Source organism: Dermacentor albipictus, chromosome 7 (assembly GCF_038994185.2).
Source record: "Dermacentor albipictus isolate Rhodes 1998 colony chromosome 7, USDA_Dalb.pri_finalv2, whole genome shotgun sequence".
In the NCBI taxonomy this organism is placed as follows: domain Eukaryota; kingdom Metazoa; phylum Arthropoda; class Arachnida; order Ixodida; family Ixodidae; genus Dermacentor; species Dermacentor albipictus.
The window spans coordinates 70,236,101-70,248,356 of NC_091827.1; the positions used below are offsets into that span (position 1 = coordinate 70,236,101).

A 12,256-nucleotide genomic window follows, 5' to 3' on the forward strand; every position below is an offset into this window, starting at 1 on the left:
CGCGACGGAAGCTCACCTTAGAAGAGGCTGAAGACTTTGCTGTCTCGGCACAGAGAGCTGTTGAAAATGCCAGGAGCATGAACTCGGCGCACTCAGAAGTACATTTTGCCCGACAAAAGAGCCATTCCTCGAAGCGACGTCCCAAGCCGGAACAACGCGACGTGTGTGGAAGGTGTGGAGAATCGCATGCTGAGGACGAGTGCAAACACTTTCGCGCGGTGTGCCGCCGGTGTGGAAAACGAGGACATCTACGTCGGATGTGCCTGTCTAGCACAAATAGTGACCGTCGGCAGGGATCTTATCCAGCAAGACAACGGCGCCAGGGTTCGTACGCCATGGCAGCCGGAGAGGACACAAGCTCGGACGACAACGACGCCTTGCACACGATTACAGCGGTTCTCCATCACGCAGCCAGTATCCGCAAGGTTAGGCCTATTTACAAGGACATCAGTTGGAATAACGTTCCGCTCACTATGTTGGTGGACACGGGGTCACCTGTAAGCGTCATTCCCGTAACGGTGTTCCGCAAGTACAAGCATATCTGGCCTCCGTTGGAGAGTTCACAGCTCAAGCTCTCTTGTCTCTTGGGAGAACTTCCAGTTGTCGGCCAGCTTAGCATGACCGCTACGTGCAACGGTAAAGATATTCCTGGTACTGTCATAGTGGTCGACAGCTCCGGACCACCTTTGTGCGGCAGAGACACCATCAAGGCATTTAATGAAGTTGGAGTGGCAATGTTGTCGAATGTGGTAGCGAATCTGCAACCGGCTGGAATACAGGCTGTCAGCTCAGGTCTGCAACAGCTGCTTGACGAATATGCCGACGTGTTTGCTCCGGGACTCGGCCTGTGCAAAGGACCACCGGTCACATTTCAATTGAAAGAAAACGCGTGTCCACGGTTCTTTAAGGCTCGTAGTGTGCCCTACGCTCTCAGAGATAAGATGTTTGAATCGTTGGATCAGCTGGTCGCGGAAGGCGTTTTGACGCCGGTAAAAACCGCTGAATGGGCAACCCCTGTGGTACCCGTTTTGAAGGGCGATGGGTCCCTCCGACTGTGTGGAGACTTCCGTATGACTGTGAATGCCGCCACTGTGGTAGAATAATACCCCTTGCCTCGAGTGGACGACATTTTTGCTAGGTTAAACGGTGGCGAAGTATTCACGACCTTGGATTTGCGTCAAGCCTACAACCAGTTGTCATTAGATGAGGAAGCAAAGAAGATAACAGTCCTCAACACCCAGAAGGGTCTCTTTTGTTTTAACAGATTACCGTTTGGCGTAAGTTCTGCTCCAGCCATATTCCAAAGGCGAATGGATGGACTGCTGGGGGATATTCCTGGAGTGCAAGTGTACCTGGATGACATTATCATCGCCGAGAAAAAACATGATTCATCTAGGCTCAAAACCGTGCTGCAGCGGCTGCGGGAGTATGGTCTCCGACTGAACAAGGGAAAGTGCAAGTTTCGGCAAGACGAAGTCACATTTCTCGGTCATCGTATCGACGCGAAGGGTCTGCGACCGAAGGACGACAATATCAAAGCCGTTGTTGAAGCCCCAAAGCCCACCTCGGTGAGTGAGCTGAAAGCTTTTCTCGGTCTCATAAATTACTATGGCAAGTTCCTGCCCAATCTGGCCACCATGCTAGCTCCGCTACATGCTCTCTTATCCAAAGGAGTCAAGTGGCAATGGAGCCAGGAACAGGAGAAAGCATTTCAGCAAGTTAAGCAGGCAATTGTGGCTTCCAAGTTTCTGGCTCACTTCGACCCGGATAAGCCACTGCGGCTGGAGTGCGATGCATCACCAGTAGGCATTGGGGCCGTTTTGTCGCACCGCGTGAATGGTGTTGACTACCCCATCGGATTCCGGTCCAGGACACTTACCAAGAGCGAGCGCAATTACTCGCAGTTAGAAAAAGAAGCTTTGGCACTGGTATTCGGCGTCGCCCGGTTTAAAGACTACCTGTACGGACATCAGTTCGTCTTAGTAACAGACCACAAGCCTCTTACTGGGTTATTCAATCCAGGTAAAGCCATACCACCGATGGCGGCCGCAAGAATACAGCGTTGGGCCTTGTTTCTTGGCAATTACAACTACACATTGCAGTACCGGAAGGGCAGTGACCATTCCAATGCTGATGCCCTCAGTCGGTTGCCCTTGCCAGTAATGGTGGAGCCGCGGGACTTTGCTGCCGACGAGTACGTTTTGTATGCCCACTCTCTTGAGGAAACAGCGCTTTGCGCCCGCGAGGTTGAACATCTGACTAATCGAGACACCAGCCTTCTGCAGGTTAAAAAATGGATTTCCCAGGGATGGCCGTCTTATGCTCCGCAGGGCCATGAGCATCTCCGGCCGTATTTCAACAGAACAGAGCTTACAGTCAGCCATAATTTGGTGTACTGGGGACATCGCATTGTTCTACCCCTGGCGGCGGCAAGGCGTGTGTTGCGTTTTTTGCACGAGACACACCCCGGCATGACAGCCATGAAAACCACAGCGAGAACGTTGTTTTGGTATCCGGGACTGGATTCCGACATAGAGCGACTGGTGAACTCATGTTCCACATGTGCGCAGGCTTCAGCGATGCCACCAGCACAGATACCTTTGGCCTGGCCAGCCACCGGGGAAAGGTGGAGCCGGCTGCACGCAGATTTCGCAGGCCCGTTGGACGGACAAATGGTCTTAGTCATCGTCGACTCGGAAACGAAATGGATGGAAGCCATTTCGTTTGCCACTGCCACTTCGCAAACCACGGCCAACGCGCTAAGATTAATATTTGCATGGTTCGGCCTTCCAAAAACCTTTGTTTCTGATAACGGACCACAATTTGTGGGCAAAGTTTTTCGTGAGTTTCTGGCACGGAACAATGTGCAACAACTCACAACAGCCCCTTATCATCCACAGTCGAATGGGTTAGCCGAACGAGCTGTGCGTACGCTCAAGGAAGGACTAGAGAAGGACCCCGGAATAGACCTCAAAATACGCATAGCGCGGGTTTTATGTCGATATCGCCGAACGCCCGTCAAGGATGGAAAGTCGCCGGCGGAACTCTTATTGGGGTACCAAATAAGAACAAAGCTGGACTGTATCGCTCCCGATGAAAGGTCACCAGAAATCCAACCACGAGTTGGAGGGTCTCCAGTTCAGGCAGGTGACCCAATCTGGATGCGCGATTTCCGAACAAGTCGTCGCAGGTGGATACCAGGAGTAGTGCGAGATCAACTGGGGTCCAGAATGGTCACTGTTGATTCCGGGAAAGGAATTCAGCGGCGACACTTGGACCGGGTGAGACGTCGAACTGTCTCAGACTCTTTCTCGACACAGAGGGTAGCCGTAAACCGTGCAGATAGCACTCCAATCACGTTGCGACATAGTCCGGAAGTGGCCCAGACGGATAGCCCGCCACCGTTACGAAGATCGACCCGACAGCGACGGCCTCCTGAACGCTTGGACCTGTAAGAGGGGAAGAAGTGATGTATCGCCAACTTCATCGTCATCTTCATCATGCCTTCATCGGCACTGCCATGGTCATCATCACACGTCAGCAGCGGAACACACGGACGCAGGCTGCAATAAAGCTGCGGTGCTTGCGGCGTTATGTCTGGTTGATGTCAGTGTTTTAAGCCTAGTGCGACATATCAGTGAAGAGAGCAAGCAGTACGTTGAGACAAGTGCGACGCCCAAGTCAGTGATGATAATGATTATTATTTGCGTGCGCGCGTGCCAGTTTCCATTTGGCCGCAGGCGCGTTTATGAAACGGGCGGATATCAAACATTGTACTGTCATCGGTGATTACACACTTCATTCATAGATACAATCAAAGGTTTAGAGAACGACAAAAAATTGGCATATTTTTTCCCGAAACGTACTACGTATTAATTTTAGAACGGAACATAACTCTTTTTTTTTCTCTTTTCTTACAAGTGAATGACGCCGAAAAGGCCGTTCTGTGAAAGTATTCTGTAGGAGTCCATTTCGGCAGCTGCTGATTGGCTCGAGCCGCTCGTCTCCTGCTCGCTCGTATGGCTGCATCCAATCAGTAGCGGCCGAAATGGACAGACCATTAGGTGGACTCATACAGAATACCCCCCTGTACTGATATCTAGTCCATGAATAACTTAGATACCTACACTCGGGACTATTCACTATCGGGCTCTTAATATGCAAGTTGCTTAATATGTTTAATGAAATGGGGAGGTAGCTGCATGGAAGAAAACCCTACAGAAACCAGAAAGACATCGCATGATGCAGGGCGACATTGGCTGCGTGCTGTAACTACATCACTTGCTCATACAATAGTTCGCAGCAAACCACGTGGAAAACGTTGCGTAGAAAACATTGATGATGAACGTACGGGAATATAAGAATGCTTCTCAAGTTTTCTCTTGTTGTAGCGCAAGCTGAACAAGGACAAGAGAAAGGCACATCTCACACATACAGCGCTAATGTGCTGTATGTGTCAGATGTGCCTTTCTGTTGACCTTGTTCAGCTTGCGCTACAACAAAATATGTTGTACGAACAAGCCGCTTTAGCTATCCTCATCGGCTTCTTCAAGGCTATTCGCTTGAATAAAGGAAGGATGCACTTGAAAGCGTATGTTTGTTGCAGTGAGGACATTTAGGCAGCGCTTCTTGTTTCAGTGCATGCCTTCGCAGGGAACATAGTCGTTAACCGGCCACATCTGCGGCGGTAGTGCAGGTGGTTCATTTTGGCTCATTCACCGTGAATGAACGAAGTGTGAAGAAGATCCGTCTCGCGGCAATGCCACATCGCCAACACGTGGCTCGACTCGGCTCGCGCTGCTGATTGCTGGCATCTTTTTGGACAGTGCTTCGGGCTGTCTCGCCGTTGCCGGTAACTGTGCCTTTGCATTAAGAGCTGCCAATAAACCTATTCTCAATTGGTGGAGGTGCTGGGACTCAAACCCCGTCGCTTGAAACCATGGACCTGCGATCAAGAACGCTACCGCCTGCCATGACCGACAGCTAATCCCAAACGGCGCCGACGCCACAGTCCGCCACCTGCACCGGCGTTCCACGACAACGGGGCCCCAAGACCTTCAGTGGTGCAGACGACGAAGACGTAGAAGACTGGTTTGCGTCATATGAACGGCTGAGCGCGCACAACAAGTGGGATGATCCAGCGAATTTAACCCACGTCATCTTTTATCTGGCTGGTACGTGTTGCCGAACTCTGGTTTCACAACCACTTATGTCGCCTACCCACATGGTCAGTTTTCAAGACAACGTTTACGGATGTCTTCGGCCGACCCCGTGTTCGCAAGCTGCGCGCTGAACAATGCTTGCGCGCAGACGGCAGAAACGTTCACGAGCTACTTTGAAGACGCCATGGACCTTTGTAAACGAGTCAACGGCGCAATGCCCGAAGCTGAGCGAATTCACCATATACTGAAAGGCATCGATGACGGCGCATTCCAGATGCTCCTAGCAAGGAATCCGCGCACTGTGTCCGAAGTCGTCAGCCTATGCCAAAGTTACGATGAGTTCAGGAAGCAACGCGCTTCGACTCGTCGTGTTCTGGGAAGCGACGACTCGTTGGCGATCCTTGACAGCATGTACGACCCATCCTCATTCTTTCAGCGGGTCCAGGACTTCGTGCGTGAGGAGGTTGCCCGCCAACTTATTTAGTCCCCTTCACTCAGGAGCCCACCTCCCGTCTTCCAAGCATACTCCGCACTCTCATTTCCGAAGAGGTCGCTCAAGTTGTCCCTTCCACACACCATCAGCCTCCTGCAGCTGCGACTCTCAACTCTGCACTGGCAGTGCGGCCTGTCGCCATGCCTCTCATCTATGTGCAGCCAGTCCTGCCTGTGGCCGCACCTCTTACGTACGCGCAGGCAGTACGCAGGCCTTCGTCGGCACTTTCGCGACCCAGTCCCAACCGGTGCCACCGGAAGTCCATGCTGCATCTTAGATCACACCGAGGGCTAATCCTTGGAGGACGCCGGACAATCGTCCCTTCTGTTATTCTTGCTGCACTCCCGGACACGTCGCCCGATATTGCCGCCGTCGCCCTCAAGCGTTCGACGACGCCTCTCGGCCCTTCCAGTACGACAGCCAGCCCTTTCACCAATACGCCGCTCCTTCCCCCCAACCGTATGCTCATGCCTCCCAGAATTTCCTTCGCGTCGCTAATCATCCCCTCGCCGACGCTCGCTCTCCCCAATGCGTCGGTGACCCACACCACCTGACCAGGAAAACTGAACTTCGCAGTTCAAGAGGCAAGAACTGCTCCCCATTCGAACTGTCTAATTCCTCGCGAATGTCCTGCTAACGTGGTCGCAATTTGTATAGAAGGTGTTCCTGCATTCCCTCTTGTGGATACCGGCGCAGCCGTTGCTGTGATAGCTGCCAAACTGTGCCGTTCGCTGCGCGAGGTGACCACGCCGCTTTCTGGACTATCGCTTCGTACGGCAAGCGCGCAGCACGTCACTCCGCACGCAGCCTGTATTGTACGTGTGCTTATTCACGGCATTGCTTACATCGTCGAGTTTATTGTTCTTCCCGCCTGCTCGCATGACGTCATCCTCGGATGGGATTTCTTATCCCGTCATAAAGCCGTGATCGACTGCGCACACGCAGAAGTTGAATTTTCCCCTTATGACGCATCCTTGGACGAATATTGTGACCACCCTTCTAAACTTACCGTGCGCGAGGACACAGATATTCCACCTGGCTCCTTCGCCCTCGTACCCGTCTCTTGTGATGCTATTACTGATGCAACGGTCCTCTTCACACCGTCCGACGTCTTCATGAGCCGCAAATCTCTCCCATTACCCTTCACAACGCTTGACATGGCCGGCAGCTGCAGCAATATATACTTTTACGATCCCCTCTGTGCGTCTATTACTTTAGTCGTTGGTGAATGCCTCGGCTTCGTTACTGTTCGTCTTTGGTTGACGTCCCCGGAGGCTCTCTTGATGTCGATTCAGGCCAACCATCTTCGATTTCCGCGCTTGAGGAGACATCCAGGGATTCGTTCTCGAGTGCCATCGTCGACACCCTCACACCTGCCAAATGCGCCGACCTTTTATGCGAAGCATATTACGAGGGCTCAACCCAGCTCCTCAGGCGCGGCGGTGACCATGAAATCACGTGACACCGTGACGTCACGACAGAGGAGAAGTGGCTTTGGCTCAACTCTTGCAAGACGGGCTGGGTGGGAATCGAACCAGGGTCTCCGGAGTGTGGGACGGAGACGCTACCACTGAGCCACGAGTACAACGCTTCAAAGCGGTACAAAAGCGCCTCTAGTGAATGCGGTGTTGCCTTAGAAACGCGCTGTTTCTAAGGCGTGCGTCTCTTGCTCAGGCGCACATTTCGTTGCCGCGCCGAACGCTGCTTTGCTCGACGCTCACCGCGTCCAATGCGGGGCGCGTAGTCGCTGCCCTGTAGCCCATTGTCTTACACCCCTTGGCGGGTCGACGGGAACGCTGTCGCGTTCCACTCTTGAAGGCGAAGAAGTAATGCATGAGTTGTTTCTTCGTCTAGCCGAACCAAATATAGCCAAGCAACAGCAGTTCACCAGGCTAAACAGTGGTTCAACAACTAAAATAAAGGCTAGTATGCTTCGCATCCTGGGCTTAACCTTACCTAAGCCACAGCCATTTTTTGATCTCCTGCACCACTTTAGAAGTTCATTCAAAGTTTCACAACCTCACCTGGGCCACACGTCGAAAGTACAGCACTACACTGACACCGGTTCACATCAGCCGTTACGTCAACGACCGTACCGCGTCTCTGCCGATGAGTGCCGTGTCATTACCACCCAAGTCGAAGATATGCTGCACCATGACGTTATTCAACCTTCGCACAGTCCCTCGGCATCTCCTGTCATTCTCGTTCGCAAGAAGGACGGGTCTATTCGCTTTTGCGTCGACTACCCTCGGTTAAATAAGGTAACGCGCAATGACGTCTATCCTTGCCGCGCATCGACGACGCCCTCGACAGTCTTCAGGGAGAAGAATTCTTCGCGTACCTTGACTTGCGTTCAGGGTACTGGCAGGTCCCGATGGCTGCGGCTGGTTGCCAGAAAACCGCATTCATTACGCCTGACGGCTTATATGAATTTAACGTGATGCCTTTCGGGCTTTGTAACGCCTCTGCCACTTTTGAACGACTCATGGACAACACGCTGTGTAGCCTCAAGTGGTCTATATGTCTGTGTTACCTCGACGATGTCGTGGTTTTCTCGCCTGATTTCCCTACTCACCTGCTCCGCCTTAGACAAGTTTTGACCTGTCTAACGAACGCTGGCCTTCAACTCAACCTCAAGAAGTGCCGCTTCGCCGCGCGAGAGCTCACCATTTTAGGCCACGTTGTGTCCAAGCACGGCGTTCTACCCGATCCTGCAAAACTTCGAGCATTCGCTGAGTTTCCGAAGCCTCAGACCATCAAAGAACTTCGAAGGCTTGTGGGCCTATGCTTATATTTCCGGCGCTTTGTTCGGAATTTCGCATCGATCATGGAGCCATTGACTCAGCTTTAGTCGGTGACGCCGCCCTCTCCTCCTGGTCCCCGGCATGTGACTCCGCCTTTGCTACACTGCCTGGTCTTCTCACCTCCCCACTTATTCTTCGCCGTTTCGACCCGTCAGCTGCAACTGAGGTACATGCAGATGCCTGCGAGGTCCGTATCGGCGCCGTCCTCGCCCAACGAAAGCTCTGCTAACCCGAATATGTAGTCACCTATGCGAGTCGCACGCTGACGAAGCCTGAGGCCAAAACAGCGTGACCGAAAAAGAGTGCTTGGCCTTAGTATGGGCACTTGGCAAGTTCCGACCATACCTATATAGGCGCCCATTCGACTTGGTCACAAATCACCAAGCGCTTTGTTGGCTCGCCAACGTGAAAGATACCACTGGCCGCCTAGCCCATTGTGCATTACGCATCCAGGAGTACGCTATTCGCATCGTATAGCGCAGCGGACGCACGCACTTAGACGCTGACGCCCTGTCTCGTTCACCTTTACCTCCAGACTCGGCCTGCGGAACAACTTCCGTCCACTCCGTGTCATCTCTCGACATGGACTCATTTGCCTCGTACAACGTCGGGACCCGTGGATCGCTTCTCTTTTCGACTATGCATCTAGATTATCGACCATCCCTGTATTCCGAACCCTCCGACACCAAGCAGTTGATTTCGCCATTCGTGACCAGCTGCTCCACCGACGCAATTACACTCCTGAAGGCCGTCGGTGGCTTCTGGTGACTCCCCGCAGCTTAAGGTCACAAATATGTACCTCTTTCCACAACGATCCGCAGTGTGGCCATGCCGGAGTCTTCAAAACGTACGAACGAATTCGCCATCGCTACTACTGGCGCGGCATATACAATTTTGTACAAAAGTTGGTTCGGTGATGTCTTGACTGTCAATGCCGCACATCGCCGCTTTTACACCCTCCCGGTGCTTTGCAGCCGCTCCCGTGCGCTGCCACACCCTTCCATCGCGTCGGCATCGACCTATACGGCCCGCTTCCCATGACGCCAGACGGCAATCGGTCGATCATAGTTGCTGTTGACCCTTTGACACGCTACGCCGAAACTGCTGCTTTACCAAGTGCTACAGCGCGAGATGTAGCCTCTTTCGTCCTACATCGCTTCGTGCTTCGACACGGCGCACCTCGATAACTCCTCAGCAATCGAGGTCGCGCCTTCCTCTCCGAAGTCGTCAAAAGTTTGCTTTCTGAATGCCATATTGCTCATCAGATAAGCACGGCATGCCATCTCCAGACTAACGGGCTCACAGAGCGATTTAACCGCAAACTTGGTGATATGCTCTCGATGTACGTGGCACCTGATCATGGTAACTGGAACCACATCCTTATATTCATCACGTCCGCGTACAACACCGCGATCCAGGCGATTACGGGATTTTCACCTTTCTACCTCCTGTTTTGCCGCGAGCCTACACATACCATCGACACGCTCCTTCCATACCGTCCTGACGCCTCCGAGTATCTACCTGTGTCCGACGTCGCCCGACAAGCCGTAGAAGGCTTGTCGGGCGACGGAGGAGGCTTGTCGTAGGAGAGAGATATTGGGCGTGCAGAGAAAACGAAGTCCTCCTGAGCGCACCGTAACTGTCAATATATCGTGCGGCTGAAACCCGGAATTAGGCCTTCAAACGGTGCCACCACAGCGACCACGCCACATACCATTTGGTGCATTACGGCTGGCACACACTGGTGAAACAGACAGATCAAGACGTTTCCTAGAACAAGTTGGTTTGCAACGAAGAAGAAAGGTTCACTGCGCAATGAAGGCAAGCATATGCAGGACAGTGGCATGCGTCGCTGTCCGTGTCATTTATCTGCTCCGATTCTTCTTTCTCTTAACATGTCGAACAAGGAGTACTGGGGAGAGAAAGAAAGAGAGAGCACGCGGTCATTGCTAATGCAGTGTAGTCTGGCCGGCGTCTCATCTTTACAAACCTACGGCACGAACGTACATCGCCACGTACCACACCCGCAAGCGTCTGTCCCCTATACATAGCTGAATTTACCTGGACTGCCTGTCACTTTATTCAAAGTCTTCGGGTTGTGAACGGGCACGCTTTCAGCCAAACCCTTGTTGACGGTGATGTCGGCGAAGCTCTCCTTCTTGCTGACGCAGTACACCGCGAACCACTCGAACTCGTTCCAGTGGTGGCCCTCGGGTAGCGTGACGTTCACGTCCACCTTATCGTGGCGCTCCAGCGCGGTCGTCCTGCGCATGCACAAAATCGCTATAGGCGTGGATGGTTCTGAAATAATACTGCAGCACGATTTTACTGCATCGGGCAGAGTTACGCCGAGATGGGATGCTTTTAGCCGTTCGCCGAAATCTCTCAGCACACAAGCGCTATTATTATTCTGACAGTTTTCATTCCACCCGTATCGCAAGCGCCTCACCGAAATCGATACTCACGTCAACAAATGTGACTCCCGAAAAAAAAATTGTGTAAGAAGTACACGTTTCTTGTTTAATGTGCGCAAATTAAGCACATACGTTCGTAGTTTACCTAAAATACCTGAAAATAAGCGAACAGACAGTTTTATTATTCACGACCATATAAAGCCAACACGCAATGATGCTGCTAGACAACGATACCAGGGCTGGAGCTGCCGCACAGAAATACCCAAGATGGCGGCTGGATTGATGGCCGTCGCCATAGCACAATCTGTAGTGCAGCGCAGGCGTAGCGGATGTTGCGGGTTCGGCGCCCACGGGCGACAAGCTATCTTTTCGTCTGCTTTCATTTTCCCTTTCTTGCTCATTATTTTCTACACTTCAATTTCAACAATTGCTAATTACCCCTATGCTTTCATTGCCTTCATTGCACGCTGGGTCTGTGTAGCCGCACTTAGATAATGTCAGTTTTTGCAGAGGTCACATAAAGCTTTTCTTTGCTGTGTGCTTCACGTTCCATTCATAAAATATATAACGAAAGCCATTTTTTTTTCATTTGTGCTTCTCTAATGACACCGACTTATCTTATTGTTAAGCGGTGGAGCATGGACACTCGTACCAATATACCTGTTTATCTGGTATATGTTATATATCTGTGAACAATAAATTAGAACTCTCTCAACCCATACATTTGAAGCAGTTACTTTTTTTTAAAATCTATTTGTCGTGATAAGCCATCAAATACCAAATTTCCTTTCCAAATTTTTTTCCCGTGCCTTTAAAGAACTACCATGCTCTTGAAAGAAATTTTTATTAACACTCTCAAAATTATGCACTTGTGGATTTATTTTTGCTTTGTTGTTTCAAACACCAACCAGTGGGCTTGCTGTAATAACGTCTTCATGGATTTGCTCAATGTGTAGATAAATAAAAACAATGAATAAATATTGACGTTCTTCCAAGTCAAGTGCAATATAATTGCGTTTTATCATGCACCCTAAAAAGATCCCATTGAAAAACTGTGCTGATTTCAGTAAGTGCAACGTGTAACCCACTTTTTCCATTCGTGTAAAACATTGAAAGTATTTAATGCACGGTCTAAGGAACGTGATTATATTTATTTATTTATTTATTTATTTATTTATTTGGTCAAGCGAAAGACGATGGGTCTGAGCAGGACAGGATGAACATCTAGATAGGAACAGACGCTGTCACAAAATCTCAATGAAGTACGTAATTTGAACAGCTCAAATGTTTACGAGAATGTACAAGGCAAAAGGATAATCAAGAAGACTAGAAAAAAAGCCACATGAACTACACCCCTGTACCAAGCAATATTGAATTGTGAGG

The 12,256-nt window shown here is 51.1% G+C and overlaps 1 protein-coding gene across 2 annotated transcripts in view; it reads right to left on the bottom strand.

Annotated features, from left to right (window-relative positions):
* LOC139047491 (protein Skeletor, isoforms B/C-like) overlaps nucleotides 1-12,256 on the bottom strand; it is a 38,046-nt gene that overhangs the window by 6,226 nt on the left and 19,564 nt on the right. For both annotated transcript variants that reach the window (XM_070521303.1, XM_070521302.1), the window contains exon 7: nucleotides 10,521-10,723. In XM_070521303.1, coding sequence (XP_070377404.1) covers nucleotides 10,521-10,723 — 203 coding nt within the window. The remainder of the gene's footprint in view (nucleotides 1-10,520; nucleotides 10,724-12,256) is intronic.